Source organism: Episyrphus balteatus, chromosome 3, assembly GCF_945859705.1.
Source record: "Episyrphus balteatus chromosome 3, idEpiBalt1.1, whole genome shotgun sequence".
Taxonomy (NCBI): Eukaryota; Metazoa; Arthropoda; class Insecta; order Diptera; family Syrphidae; genus Episyrphus; species Episyrphus balteatus.
Window position 1 is genome coordinate 50,620,478 of NC_079136.1, and position 12,672 is coordinate 50,633,149.

A 12,672-nucleotide genomic window follows, 5' to 3' on the forward strand; every position below is an offset into this window, starting at 1 on the left:
TTGTATCAATACTTTATAATGTCAATAATATCACATACTTTCCCAAATTTCAATAAATGCTTTCAGTTTTCCAAAAAAAATTATTGAAAAAGCTGTCGTCCAGAGGGATTTCCCAACTTAAATTACATAAAATTTTATCAAAACCGAGCTATTATATTCGTTAAATTGGTTTTGATATATTTTTCTATATTTTTGAAGTTGTATATAAAAAACTGGCAAGATAAAAGTTGTTTTTCTTTTATTTACAACTTGAACATTTAAAACTTTTCTCGTAAGATGCCTACAAATTCTGCTATAATTGTTTTTCCAACTTCTGCTCCTTTTCAAGAGGGGTCAAAAGGGCTTAACAATATTTTGTATCGAAGATTTGTTATTGTCAAGAAATCTACTTTTACGAAACTTAAATAGAAGATGAACTAATTCGTTCCATATTTGATTGCCCTCTTGTTTATCATTTGGAAAATTTTAGTGTGTAGTCCTACGGAAAGAAATTTTTAACGCAATTTATATGAGATTCTTGTGATACTTGAAAGGTATTTGTATTTTTTCAGAAAATCAAAGATTCTGTAATGAACAATTGATTGTTAATGTATTTAAAGCCCATTAGAATCACGAATACAAATCCTTTGAACATACAAAGAGTTGAAGAAGTTTAAAAGTATTAAACGAACAACCACGTTTATAACCTCAGTGCACATTAAAGTTCAAGTTATAATTTATGTGTACTTAGGTACCTACTTTAGTTAAAGTCTGGCAAACAACAAAACTATACCCAAAAACTGAGTAAACTGAAACAAAATTCAAAATGATAAGTTTAACCCAGTTGCTAGTAATTAAGAAACCAAAATTTTAATCTTTCATTCACCTACTTTTTGAAATAATGATGATTATGTTGATAAAACTATGATTCTCTTCATTTTCAAAATATAATGAAAACCCATAATCCCCAAGTCCATAGTTAAGCATCCTAAATTGAAAGGATTATCCTCATTAGGTGAAAGAAAAAAATCACCAAAGACAATCCGCAATTTGAAATCCCAAAACTAAAATCAACAGCTTTAAGTAAACAAAACCTGAGCTTATATATCAGGTGTCAGATTAGAGATAAATAATCCAATTTAAACATACATACAGGTACAGATAGATATGATAAGGTAGCTGCTAGTCCCCCACAAAAAAAAGTAAAAATAAAAAAAAAAAAAAATATTATATCCCTCAAAACACTTTATATTCTTAATCTCTTCACTATGTCTTTTCAAAATATTATCGCAGCAAACAAAAGGTTTTCCGTTTCCTCAAAATGTATATGTACACAAGTTTAATATACATTCATACACATAGACCACAAGACAAACCTCCCTTAACTATATTGCAAAAGTTTTTACTCTTTAAAAATATCCTTCCTCCCATGTTTCTATAGGTAGTATGTAGGCTATAACAACCACATCATAGGGTTTTCTCAAGCCCAAAATGAAAGCGAACAAAAAAGGGTTCGTTTACTCGTCTCGTCGTCGTCGTCGTTAAACAACATTGTGAGGAGAATTGGCATTAAAAATGCAACCAATTTCAATTAAACACCGCTTAATCCAGACATCCGGTAGGTATTTTACAATTTCCCTTTTCTCTGTTGTCACAGAGGACACTTTTGTGTGGCGCACACAAATAGGATCAGTATCATCAGGATGATAGTGTCCTGGGAAATTTTGCCCGTCCGCAAGGCAATAAAGAGACAAAAAAGTACCTTCTTTTATCGTTTCCATATTTTTACAATTTTTTTTTCCTGGGTATCTCCCTAAGCAATAGCGTAGACTAAAAATGACAGTAAATCTTTTGTGATTTTGACAGGATATCAAAAAATAAAAGTACCTTCATAACGTACATATAATTATATTTAAAGAAAAATAAAGTGTTAACAAAAAAAAATAGTATGACACTTACCTTCTCTCCACTATCTGATGGCAAATAAAATGTTAACACCGTCAGGAATGATATACCCATGCAAGGAATAATTATGTTCACCGTATAGAAGAGAGTCTTCCTTCGCATCGTTATGTTGAATGTGATATCCAAATAAGGCTCATCGCAGCATGTGTAGAATTTCTCGTTTCTATATAGTGTACACACAAATATTATATAGTGCGCGACGAGGACATCCCAGGACGACAAAATCCACAAGAATCAAAGAACCAACAACCAGCAACAGCATCCGAATGTGTTTGTATAGAGAACCGAAAAAGACAACAACAACAAAAGTAGAATAAATGAGTGAACATGAGATATACGAGTTTAAAATAAACACACATACATTTAACGTTTACACACTATGCACTGGTTGTCCCTACTTTATTTATTAATATATACATAAAGAGAATTTTTGTTAAAAGGAGCATTTCAAACCAAGACTATGGTTGCCATATTTACCTTCAGAACATTTAAGATGTTGAGTTTTGTAAACATTTTGACAATTTCGGCAAATTTAAAAAAAATATTTTTTCAGTTCCCACAAACTCTTTGTTGTATTATAATCTCATTTCCCACTAACTCGAAAGAAAAAAGGATATTAATCCCTCGCATTCTCGAATTTCCCTCTTACTCGAACCAATTTTTGTATCCCGTGAAAGTTCGACTTAGAGGGAGTCGACTAGAATGAACATAAGTTTAACGAGAAATCTTCATTCTTAGCAGATATACCTAATTTGTTTTAAGAAGAAAATTATTAAAATGAAATAAAGTTCACTTTGATTTTAACAGAGTTTAAACGGATTCTATTTAGTTTTATGAAAAATCTTTTTTAGTAGATATTCAATTTAATAGTTTTTTTGACTTTTAGTCCAAAATTTTTTTTAGTAGATATGTATTGTACATGTAAGAAGAGCATCAGTCCCATATACATGTATATTTATTTGTTCGTTACCATCTGATGTTTTTCCTTATTAGTGAAAATTTTCATTTTATTATAAGCGTTAAAAAAAAAATCATATGTGGTTGAAGTGAAACCTTAAAAATCATTTAAAAAAATCGAAAAAATATAACTTTTTTTTATTCCATAATTTTTTTTATCTGACAACCTACAATAATAATATCTAAAAGCTTATTGTTTCAGCTCAAAATATTTATATCGACCATGTCTATACAACATCTACAAAAAGAGCTAGAATTTTTTTTAAGCCAATTAGTTTTCATAAAAAAAGCAAAACACAATCAATCTCTTTTCTCTTCTAACGCCATTAAATCCATTTTTTAAAAGACAACTTATAATACATTTTATATCATTATTATTTCACCTTTTATATGACGCTTCAATCATATTTCTACCATGCGTACAAAAAAAGTAAGAATTTTTTACAGCCAACCATGTCGAAATTTCAAACTGAGATTACGGTACTTCCTCTAGCATCTTTTCACCGTTATCTGAGAATTTTGAGCATGAAATTAATTGAAATCATAATTTATTTAATTACCTATCTAGGTACTGTATAAATTTCATTTATCTATCTATGAAAACAAAAAAGTTATGATCAATTAATTTTTCGTGTCGCTTTTTCGTTTCATCTTGTTTCAAATCACTACGATACTAAAGAAGTTTTCACTTCAAAAAGAATTATAGAAAATTATCGTGGAACTGCTAAACTATTTATTTTATTATAAAGCTCTTTGAAAAAGTTGACTGTTGATTCAATTCTATTGCTAGTGCTAGTCCAATTGTACAATATGGTTTTTGTCTTCATATATCAACATCAACTCGAATTTACAAATCCTATAAAAAAATAATACGCAAAATTGACTCCAAACAGATTAAGATTTAAGTGTAAGTTTTCGAAAGCTATTCTTTAATTTTGCTGAACCCTGAAAAAAATAGATTTTCAGAATATACATTTCTTGAATCAAATCATGTATATGACTACACTCAGCATGTACGCTTCAAGAATTGAGTGTCAAAAGTTATTAATGTTTACCTACAGTACCTCAAGGAAGATATATTGGACCGCTTCTCTTTTTTGTATTTATCAATGTCATATGCAAGGAAATATTAGGTATATTCAAACATCCTTTTCTTCGTTGATGACTTCAAGCTTTTCTTCTCAAACTCGAACGGGTATTTGTATTTACAAAATGATATAGACCATGTCTCAGAGTGGTCCGTTGGTATGGAACAGAACACAACAAAAGGAAATAGTGATGGCATTTTGAAGAAGAACAGAACCGTCAATATCTATGTATTTTTTTGACAAAACTTTAGTTGATTAATTGTTACGTTGTGGTTATGCCCAGGAAAGCTGTAGGAAAGCTGTATACATACACGGAGAAAATAGACCACATAGATTAAAGCGGATCGCACCTTAATTCAAGCGGATTTCTGTATGTTTTTTTTTTTTGACTTTCACCTTAAATTAAGGTTATATTACCTTAAATTAAGGTGACAAGTCACATTAATTTCTTGAATGCGCAAATTAAAAAAAAAAAAACTGGCAGCCACCGGGGATCGAACCTACAACTGTTGGGTTATTAGGCCAGTGTCTTACCACTGTGCTATCTCACTGTTGGAAATGATAAACTGCAAGTAAAGCTAAAGTGTATACATAATTTTTTAAATTTGTATTTTTGGTTGGGTTTTTTTTAAGGTGAACATTCACATTAAAATAAGATGAAGTTAACATTAAATTTAACTGAGTTTAAGTGGAATCACCTTATTTTAAGCGGATATCACCTTATTTTAAAGTGGTGAAATTTAATATGCGCATCATCTTTTAAGGTGACACTTTTTTCTCCGTGTAGTTATTATGAATAACTCTTACTTCCAACCAAAAACCTTTCTCTAACATATCACTTGCAAAGAAATTTTGTTTGATATTCAAAAGGAGCTGATTTGTATGAAGTTTTTTTTTTACTGATTTAATGTATTTTTCACTAATATTTACCTTTCTAGTGCTAGTACGTTTAGTAGGCTATGTGAAGTTGGCACCCCCAAATGCAAATTTTTTTTTCAAACCTGCCTGGGTTCGTTTGCCCAACGTTAGCCCAGGATAGCCCAAGATTTTTTTTTCGCTATAACGGAATTATTTTTGTTTTCACATCAAAAATCACAAAAAATTTCTTTTGTATTGAGTGTAAAAATTGTTAGTTTTGTGATTCATTTGCCCAACGCACATAGGAGTATTCTGGTTGAAAAGCTGGACAAAAGTCGATTTTCTAAAAATCAAAATTTTGAATTAAATTCTTAACAAAGCAGATGGTAAATATACAGGGGCTCATATGATGCACTTCTTTTTTTTTGTGGTAAATTGTGTGGAGTGACAAACAAGTTCAAAGTCAGTTGTTTATTTTCTGGATATTTTTTTAATTTGTGGTGATTTGGTGAGCATTGTTAGGAGATTGATTGTGAGCGAGTGTGCTTTTAAACATAAAATTTTCAAATGAAAAATACAATTGCAGGGTATTGAATAATAATTAAAGAGTAGTTATGGAAATATTAAATGCTTTTTGTCATTTAATTTAATATCAACAATTTGGGTGGCGGATTTTTGCGGTTAACAAAATAATTTGCGAATGAAATTTTCACTTTGAGTAAAATACACTCATACGCCCTACGTTTTTTTTTACTGGTTTCTAACCTTTTTCAGAAATTTTTGTTATTGAAATTGATGCATTTAGATTCACAAAGCCTAAAAATCAAGATGGTTCCTTTCTAGAAGCTCTAATATTTTAGATATTTTAACTTTTCACATTTTGGGTGTATGAAATTTCATACTATTTTTTTTTGTTTTTCTTATCACGAGCGTTTTTAAAGTTTTTCAACTTATTTACATAAAACCGCATTTAATTGCATATATAATAATTTCTAGCAAAAATAAATTGTTTTACGTCAAAAAATAATTTTGTCCAGGTTTTTGATCGAAATACTCCTATGATAGCCCAACTTTTATTTTCGCTATCCTATGCTAAGTTTAAAAATAAATTAAAGCATTAGTTTTAATTCGCCTCACAAACAAAAAAAAAAAAAAGTAGGCATACACCACAGTGACTTTTTTAATTTATAATTTAGAAAAATTAAATCCACTGGTGTGGGCATTTCGTCTCAAATGGTATTTATTTGACTAAAAATTCTAACTTGATTGAATGCAGTGCATATAACAATCCTGTTTAAAAGCTTAGGTTGATTTGTTTCATTTCACCTTAAAAACCACAAAATAAAAATATTTTTTCAAATATAAAAATCATTGGTTTTTTAGGTTTGCCATATAATCACCAATTGTCCTCTTAACACTTTTTCTCAATTAACCATAGTTAACAAATTACATCACATTTTTTTGGTAAACCAACCCTTAGTTCAAAAATTATGACAAAACATTTTTTTTTTGCAAATTATCAACCTCTTAAAAATCAAAATTAAAAATTTTTACACTGAAAAAAAAACAAATTTTAATGACTTAACTAAAAAGCTGTTACCTAAAAATTGTATCTGGATGACTGAGGGAATGAAGCTGGAACGTCTGGCTAGCAATATTGAGTCATCATTAATACAGTTCATAACATTCACCATGAAGCTAAAACAAAAATTAAATTACGCGTAGTTGATCCATAACCAGTAAAATCCCACTTTACCATCTTCACATCGAACCAACTCTCCCAACTAACACAACAGCTTCTATAAATTGAAGTCTGGTAGGTACTACTTTTTATACAGCTTGTATTGAGCTTGCTTCAGAATTTAATTGCTTATAGAAGTTCGAACTTGTTTAACAACTTCAAATAAGTTGTTTAAATACTGTTAAAGAAACATAACCGAAGAAAGCTTGTTTTTCGGATAAGCCTGTTTAATGAATTTATATAAGCTTTACAGAAATTACCAAGTTTTGTATTTGATTTTTGGTTTTGATATTGAATAATCTAGCTCGGACACTTTTTGGTTTTGACATTGAATAATTTAGCTCAGACATTTTTTTTTGACATTCTGCTATTTGAACTGATTAAGTTTTTGATTTCATTGATAAATATAATAGTATGGCCGAGTGGGTAGAGTGGTGGACTGCCACCAAGTAGGTACGAAGTTGGATTCTTGGGTGTGGTAAAAAAATGATATGCTTGTTAAATTATTATTAATAGATACATATACTAAAAACAGTGGAATGTTGTATATAATTTCAGATTAAAAGAAGAAATTCATAATTTAAAAATTAAATTAAAAAAGAAAATTCTTTTTTGTTTTTGTAATTGTTTTTTTTTTAAATTTCGATAAGACATGTTTTAAAAAGCTATATAAGCTCTTCCGAAGCTATAATATGTCAAATCTCAAAGCTTTGGTAGAGCTTCGGTAAGGCTTCGTTTAAGCTTCTTATAGACCTTCTACCTAAATACATTTTTATAAAGGGTCAAACTTGTGTAACGTTCTCCTTTTCCCATGCCCAACAACCTTACTAAAGTTAAAAAGAAGCTAAAATGTAGCTTCTGTAATACCTTTACCAAAGCTGAAATGTTAGTTGGACTGTCATTTTAAATTTTTTATCTCTATCAACTTCAGAAAAAGTGTTAATTTGCATTTTGGATGTAATATAAAAGAAGCGACAAAATAGACTATATTGTAGTAAAACATCACAGTGGCAACCATTAAACCAATTTGACCCGAACCGACACGAGACGATAATGGTTCAACGAATATAAAGTTGGCGAAGAGGAAATTTAAATGTTTTCATTAAAACGGAAATCATTACAAAAAAAAAAAAGAAAATACGATTCAACATTTGTACACGAGTACAAGAGTACATATATATATGGCTGTGAACGGTAACTACAGACTACACTATCATCAGAATAATATAGGTAGTATAACACAGAACTCTATACCATTGCCATTTGCTATACGAGTATATTGTGTATTTGTTTAAAAAAAAAAGGAAACAAGGATATTCAACTCTTTTCTTGAGGTTCGTTTATTTGGAGTTTTATACGATTATCAGGAACTATAATTCTCAATGGGAATAATATATTTTATTACTGTTTGCTCTTTAACTTTTTCATGATTTCGGAAATACTGCTATAAAAGTGTACATAAATACTATACAAGTAGTTTTGCTTTGTTGGTTTTGTGTTTTTGTTTGCTTTTTTTCTTCTAGCGATTTGGTAACGTTCGATTCTCGTTTTAATTGGGACTTAATACTTCCCACCAATAAAATTCAACTGTTAAAAAAGATTCCGAACATTTTTAAATACTTCAACTTAATCTCTTCAATCACACCACAACACAATTCCAAAGATTAAAAGTTTTCTCTCTCCAATCAATCATCTATTTCTAAGTAGTTTAACTCTCAACTCAAATATTTGATCAGCTGTCCATATAAAATTCTTAAGTTTTTTGTCTGCAAGCCTCAAGTTGCAAAGATTTTGTCAAAGTTTGAAAATTCTTTTCAAAAGATATAAATGCATCAACAATTATCTCATCTTTCTCTTTTTTCTCCTCCAATAGACTACTTCCTGCATTTATAATGCACGCCTTCCAACTAACTTTAGCAAAACTTTATTTTAAATTCCTTGGAAACTTGGACGCAAATCTCATTTCAAACATTCCATTAACTATACTAAAATAAATACGAAAAAAAACCACCATTTATCAAATACCACCCCTTTTTTCAATCAAAACCAAAACATTGGGTTTTTCTCCCCTCCTCTCATCCCCAACAAGATTCCACCACTAATTTTAACACAACTTCTGCTTTCGTATTCACAGAGAAACTTTCCATATATTTGAACTAAAAAAAAAAACAAAACTTTATCCTTTTATGATTCATTTGGCGTTAAAAGTAAAACCTAAATTTAATTTTCAAAAAATTTTCTGTTCACTTCTACTTTTAATAGTATGCACCACATCATACGAAAATACAAACACACACACCATCATATAAAAAAATCCCACCACACCAGCTAGCAATTAAAAGTTAACACTTTCCGACACTCAAGACCTCTGAGTAATTACACATCCTGGTTGGGAAAAGATACTTAAAATTTCATAAAATTTCATTTTCCCACCAGGAAATAAGTTGAAAAAAAAAAAAAAAATAATATAGCATAAAAAAATCATTTTACTGCATTTGTTTGTTGATGGATCTGAGATATGCTTCTAATTGAAAAAAAAAAGTAAAAAAAAAAGTTACGCATACACCATGTAGTCCCCCCACAAATGCACAAAAATGCACCATGATAAGTGCATTCATGCATAAATGGCCCACCGCGCACCGCATTTACTCTGTATGGGTGTGACTGACTATAAACTATAAAGCTGGCAGTAAAATATTAACGGTTGCAATTACTATTGTGTGCAAACATACACGAGTTTCAACTACATATATATGCACATTGTACATTTCACATGCACACACGTGGCACACGTTTTCAACCGACACACGCGGATGAAAAACCAGCACCCAGCACTGGCGTAATTTTCATCGTCTCCATGCCAACTGAGTGTGGCTGAGGAGGTTTTTTTTAAATAAATTCAGTCTAAAAATTATATATTCTGATTTTTTTTTTCAGAGTTGCCATGTTGAAATATTTTTTTAACGAATAATATAGGTGGCTATGGTTCCCTGTGCAGGGACGGGTTAGAATATTCCTGCAGCGCCTCCCCGCTTGTCGTAAAAGGCGACTAAAGGAGCAAATTTATCTAGGTCACAAACACCAAGGTGAACCTAGCGACACTTAACACCTGTAAACTTTCCCAAAAGTGTGCATGCCAGTCCCTGGGTTGGCACGACTGGAGATCACCGGTGCTGTTAAAGAGAGATCAAATACAAAACTGGAGTATGCACGCGTCGAAAAAACAACAACAACAACAACGTTTCGCAAGATTTTGTGAACTGAAGCATTATGGAAGTACTCGTCCAAAGAAATGACACTACCCCGCCAGGCACTACCATTACTAATGGTACTGATCCTGGACCGAGTAGCAATGCTCGGGTCAGAGCTAGACGGATTCCGGGGGCTAGCAAAGTAATGCCACAGATTATACAAAATCTGAGAGTTGCGAGTTGGAACGTTGGGAGTATGACAGGTCGAAGCTTCGAGCTGGAAGAGATGATGATAAGAAGGCGAGTAGACATCTTGTGTGTCCAAGAAACGAAATGGCGTAACACGGGAAATAGGGCCCGTTTCTTGGATACAAGGACAAAAAATTACAAGATGTTCTACTATGGAACGGAAAAGGGTAAGAACGGAATCGGAATCATCCTTGCAAAAGACCTCTTAGGCAGCATATTGTCCATTTCGAAATTCAGTGACCGTTTGATGTCCCTTAAATTGGTGATTAAAGGAAAGTTGTGGAATATTGTCACTGCATATGCTCCCCAAATTGGATGTGAGCAGGTGGAAAAAGATGCATTTTGGCTAGATTTTCACAACCTACTTAAGGACATCCCAAAGGAAGAGTTTTTGTTCGTGGGCGGAGATTTAAATGGACATGTCGGGAAAACAAACGAAGACTATGAAGATTGCCATGGAGGCCTCGGATACGGCATCAGGAACTCTCCTGGTGAAGACATCCTGAGCTCGTGCAAAACATATGGTCTTATCGTACTTAATACCATGTTCATCAAACAAAGCCGACACCTGGTCACTTACAGCAGTGGTGGAAATGAGACTCAGATTGATTACCATTTGGTATCTAGTTTCATGAAACCTCGGGTCAAGGATTGTAAAGTGATACTGGGAGAAGCGATCGCCCACCAACACCGTCTCCTACTGACAGAATTTTTTATGGAGACAGTGAACGACAACAAAAAGACAAAGACTTTTGGGAAGATCAAATGGTATGATCTGGATAAGGAAAAAGGCGAAGCTTTTATTTCGAATATGCAAAACTATCTGTATAACAACACCAATATATTTCGAAATGAAGAGAGTACAGCACAAAGTATGTGGGACCTCCTACAGCGAACTTGCATAGAAAAAGCCAAAACACTGTTAGGGGTTTCAAAAGGACACAACCAACAAGGCAAAGAAACATGGTGGTGGAATGATGAAGCTAAAGCAGTTGTAAGTAAAAAGAAAATGGCTTTCAAAGCTTGGTCGAAGTGCCCCTCTAATAATACAGAGCAAAAGTCACGCCTCGAAGTGGAATACAGAAACTGCAAGAAAGAAGCGAAGAAGATATGTGCCCAAATTCAAGCCAAGAATACGGAAGACCTGTATCGGGAGCTAGATGAAATTTCTTCCCCGACTGCTGGTGCTATTCAAGAGCTACGACAAAACGTGAATAAGGGCGCAACCATCTTCAAAATAGCCGCTCAAAGAAGAAGAAATGCTCAGGAGATCTTTTCGCCGAAGTTTATTAACAATGCTCAAGGCCAACTACTTGTGGAAAACGACGAAATCCTCCACAGGTGGCGACAGTACTGTGACGAACTTCTAAATGAACAATTTCCAAGGCTACACTTTCCAATAGCTTCACCTAACTTAAGCGAAGTATCCGATGTCACAGTCGAAGAAGTTAGTGAGGCTGTAAAATACTCCAAAAAGGGAAAAGCTGTTGGGCCAGACCAAATACCCTCAGAGTTTTGGAAAAAGATGGGAGACATCGGGTCTAGATGGCTCATGGTTCTTGTTTCCAAGCTTATACGAGGTGATCGAATGCCTAATCAATGGAGGGAAAGTTACCTTCTTCCAATATACAAAGGAAAGGGTGATACTCGAAGCTGTGATAATTACCGTTCGATTAAGCTGATGTCACACACCATGAAGATCGTTGAGCGAGTCTTGGGTAGCCGACTGCGAAAAATAATAAGGCTATCTGATGACCAGTGCGGGTTTGTTGCGGGTAAATCAACCACAGATGCAATCCAGAGTATCAGAATCATTATGGAAAAACATCGAGATTCCTTGGAGGATTTGCATGTGGTATTGGTTGATTTTGAAAAAGCATTCGATCGACAACCACGAGATCTGATATGGGTGGCCCTCAGACAACGAGGAGTTCCGGAAACCTATGTGCGGATAATTATGGACATGTATGATGGAGCAGTTACTAAAGTAAGATGTGCAGCTGGAGTCACCGAAGAATTCGAAATCACAGTAGGTGTACACCAGGGAAGCGTCTTGAGTCCTCTGCTCTTTATTACCGTTCTTGATTACCTGCTTCAAGGCAAAGTGACGGACCCAAAAGTGCATCAGTTATTCTTTGCTGACGATGGAGCCATCATAAGTGAAGACCCGATATCCCTGCAACGAGCACTTGATGTATGGGTGGATGTTCTAGAAGGTAGTGGGTACCGCATAAGCGCGAAAAAGACAGAATACCTATGCTGCCCATTTTCTGATCCACACAGGCCTATTCCTGACATTTATTTGAATGGTGTAGTGCTTCCCAAGTGTGAAAAGTTTAAATATCTGGGGTCTATGATAAATAACGAAGGTACTTGTGATGACGATATCAATCATCGCGTAAGCGTAGGGTGGATGAAGTGGCGGGAAAATTCTGCTATCTTCTGTGATCGAAAAATGCCCCCTAAGCTGAAAGGAAGGCTCTACACCGCAGTTGTGCGTCCAGCACTCACATACGGTTCACAATGTTGGACAATGTACAAAAAGTATGAGAGTAAGTTAACGGCAGCTGAGATGAAGATGCTTCGCATGACAGCAGGAGTAACAAAGCTTGATAGAATTAGAAGTACGAAGATCCGAGGAAGC

The 12,672-nt window shown here is 33.4% G+C and overlaps 1 protein-coding gene across 6 annotated transcripts in view; it reads right to left on the minus strand.

Moving 5' to 3' along the window:
- Positions 1-12,672, minus strand: part of LOC129916700 (acetylcholine receptor subunit alpha-like) — a 206,406-nt gene that overhangs the window by 37,697 nt on the left and 156,037 nt on the right. For all 6 annotated transcript variants that reach the window (XM_055996804.1, XM_055996802.1, XM_055996806.1 and 3 more), the window contains exon 8: positions 1,939-2,107. In XM_055996804.1, coding sequence (XP_055852779.1) covers positions 1,939-2,107 — 169 coding nt within the window. The remainder of the gene's footprint in view (positions 1-1,938; positions 2,108-12,672) is intronic.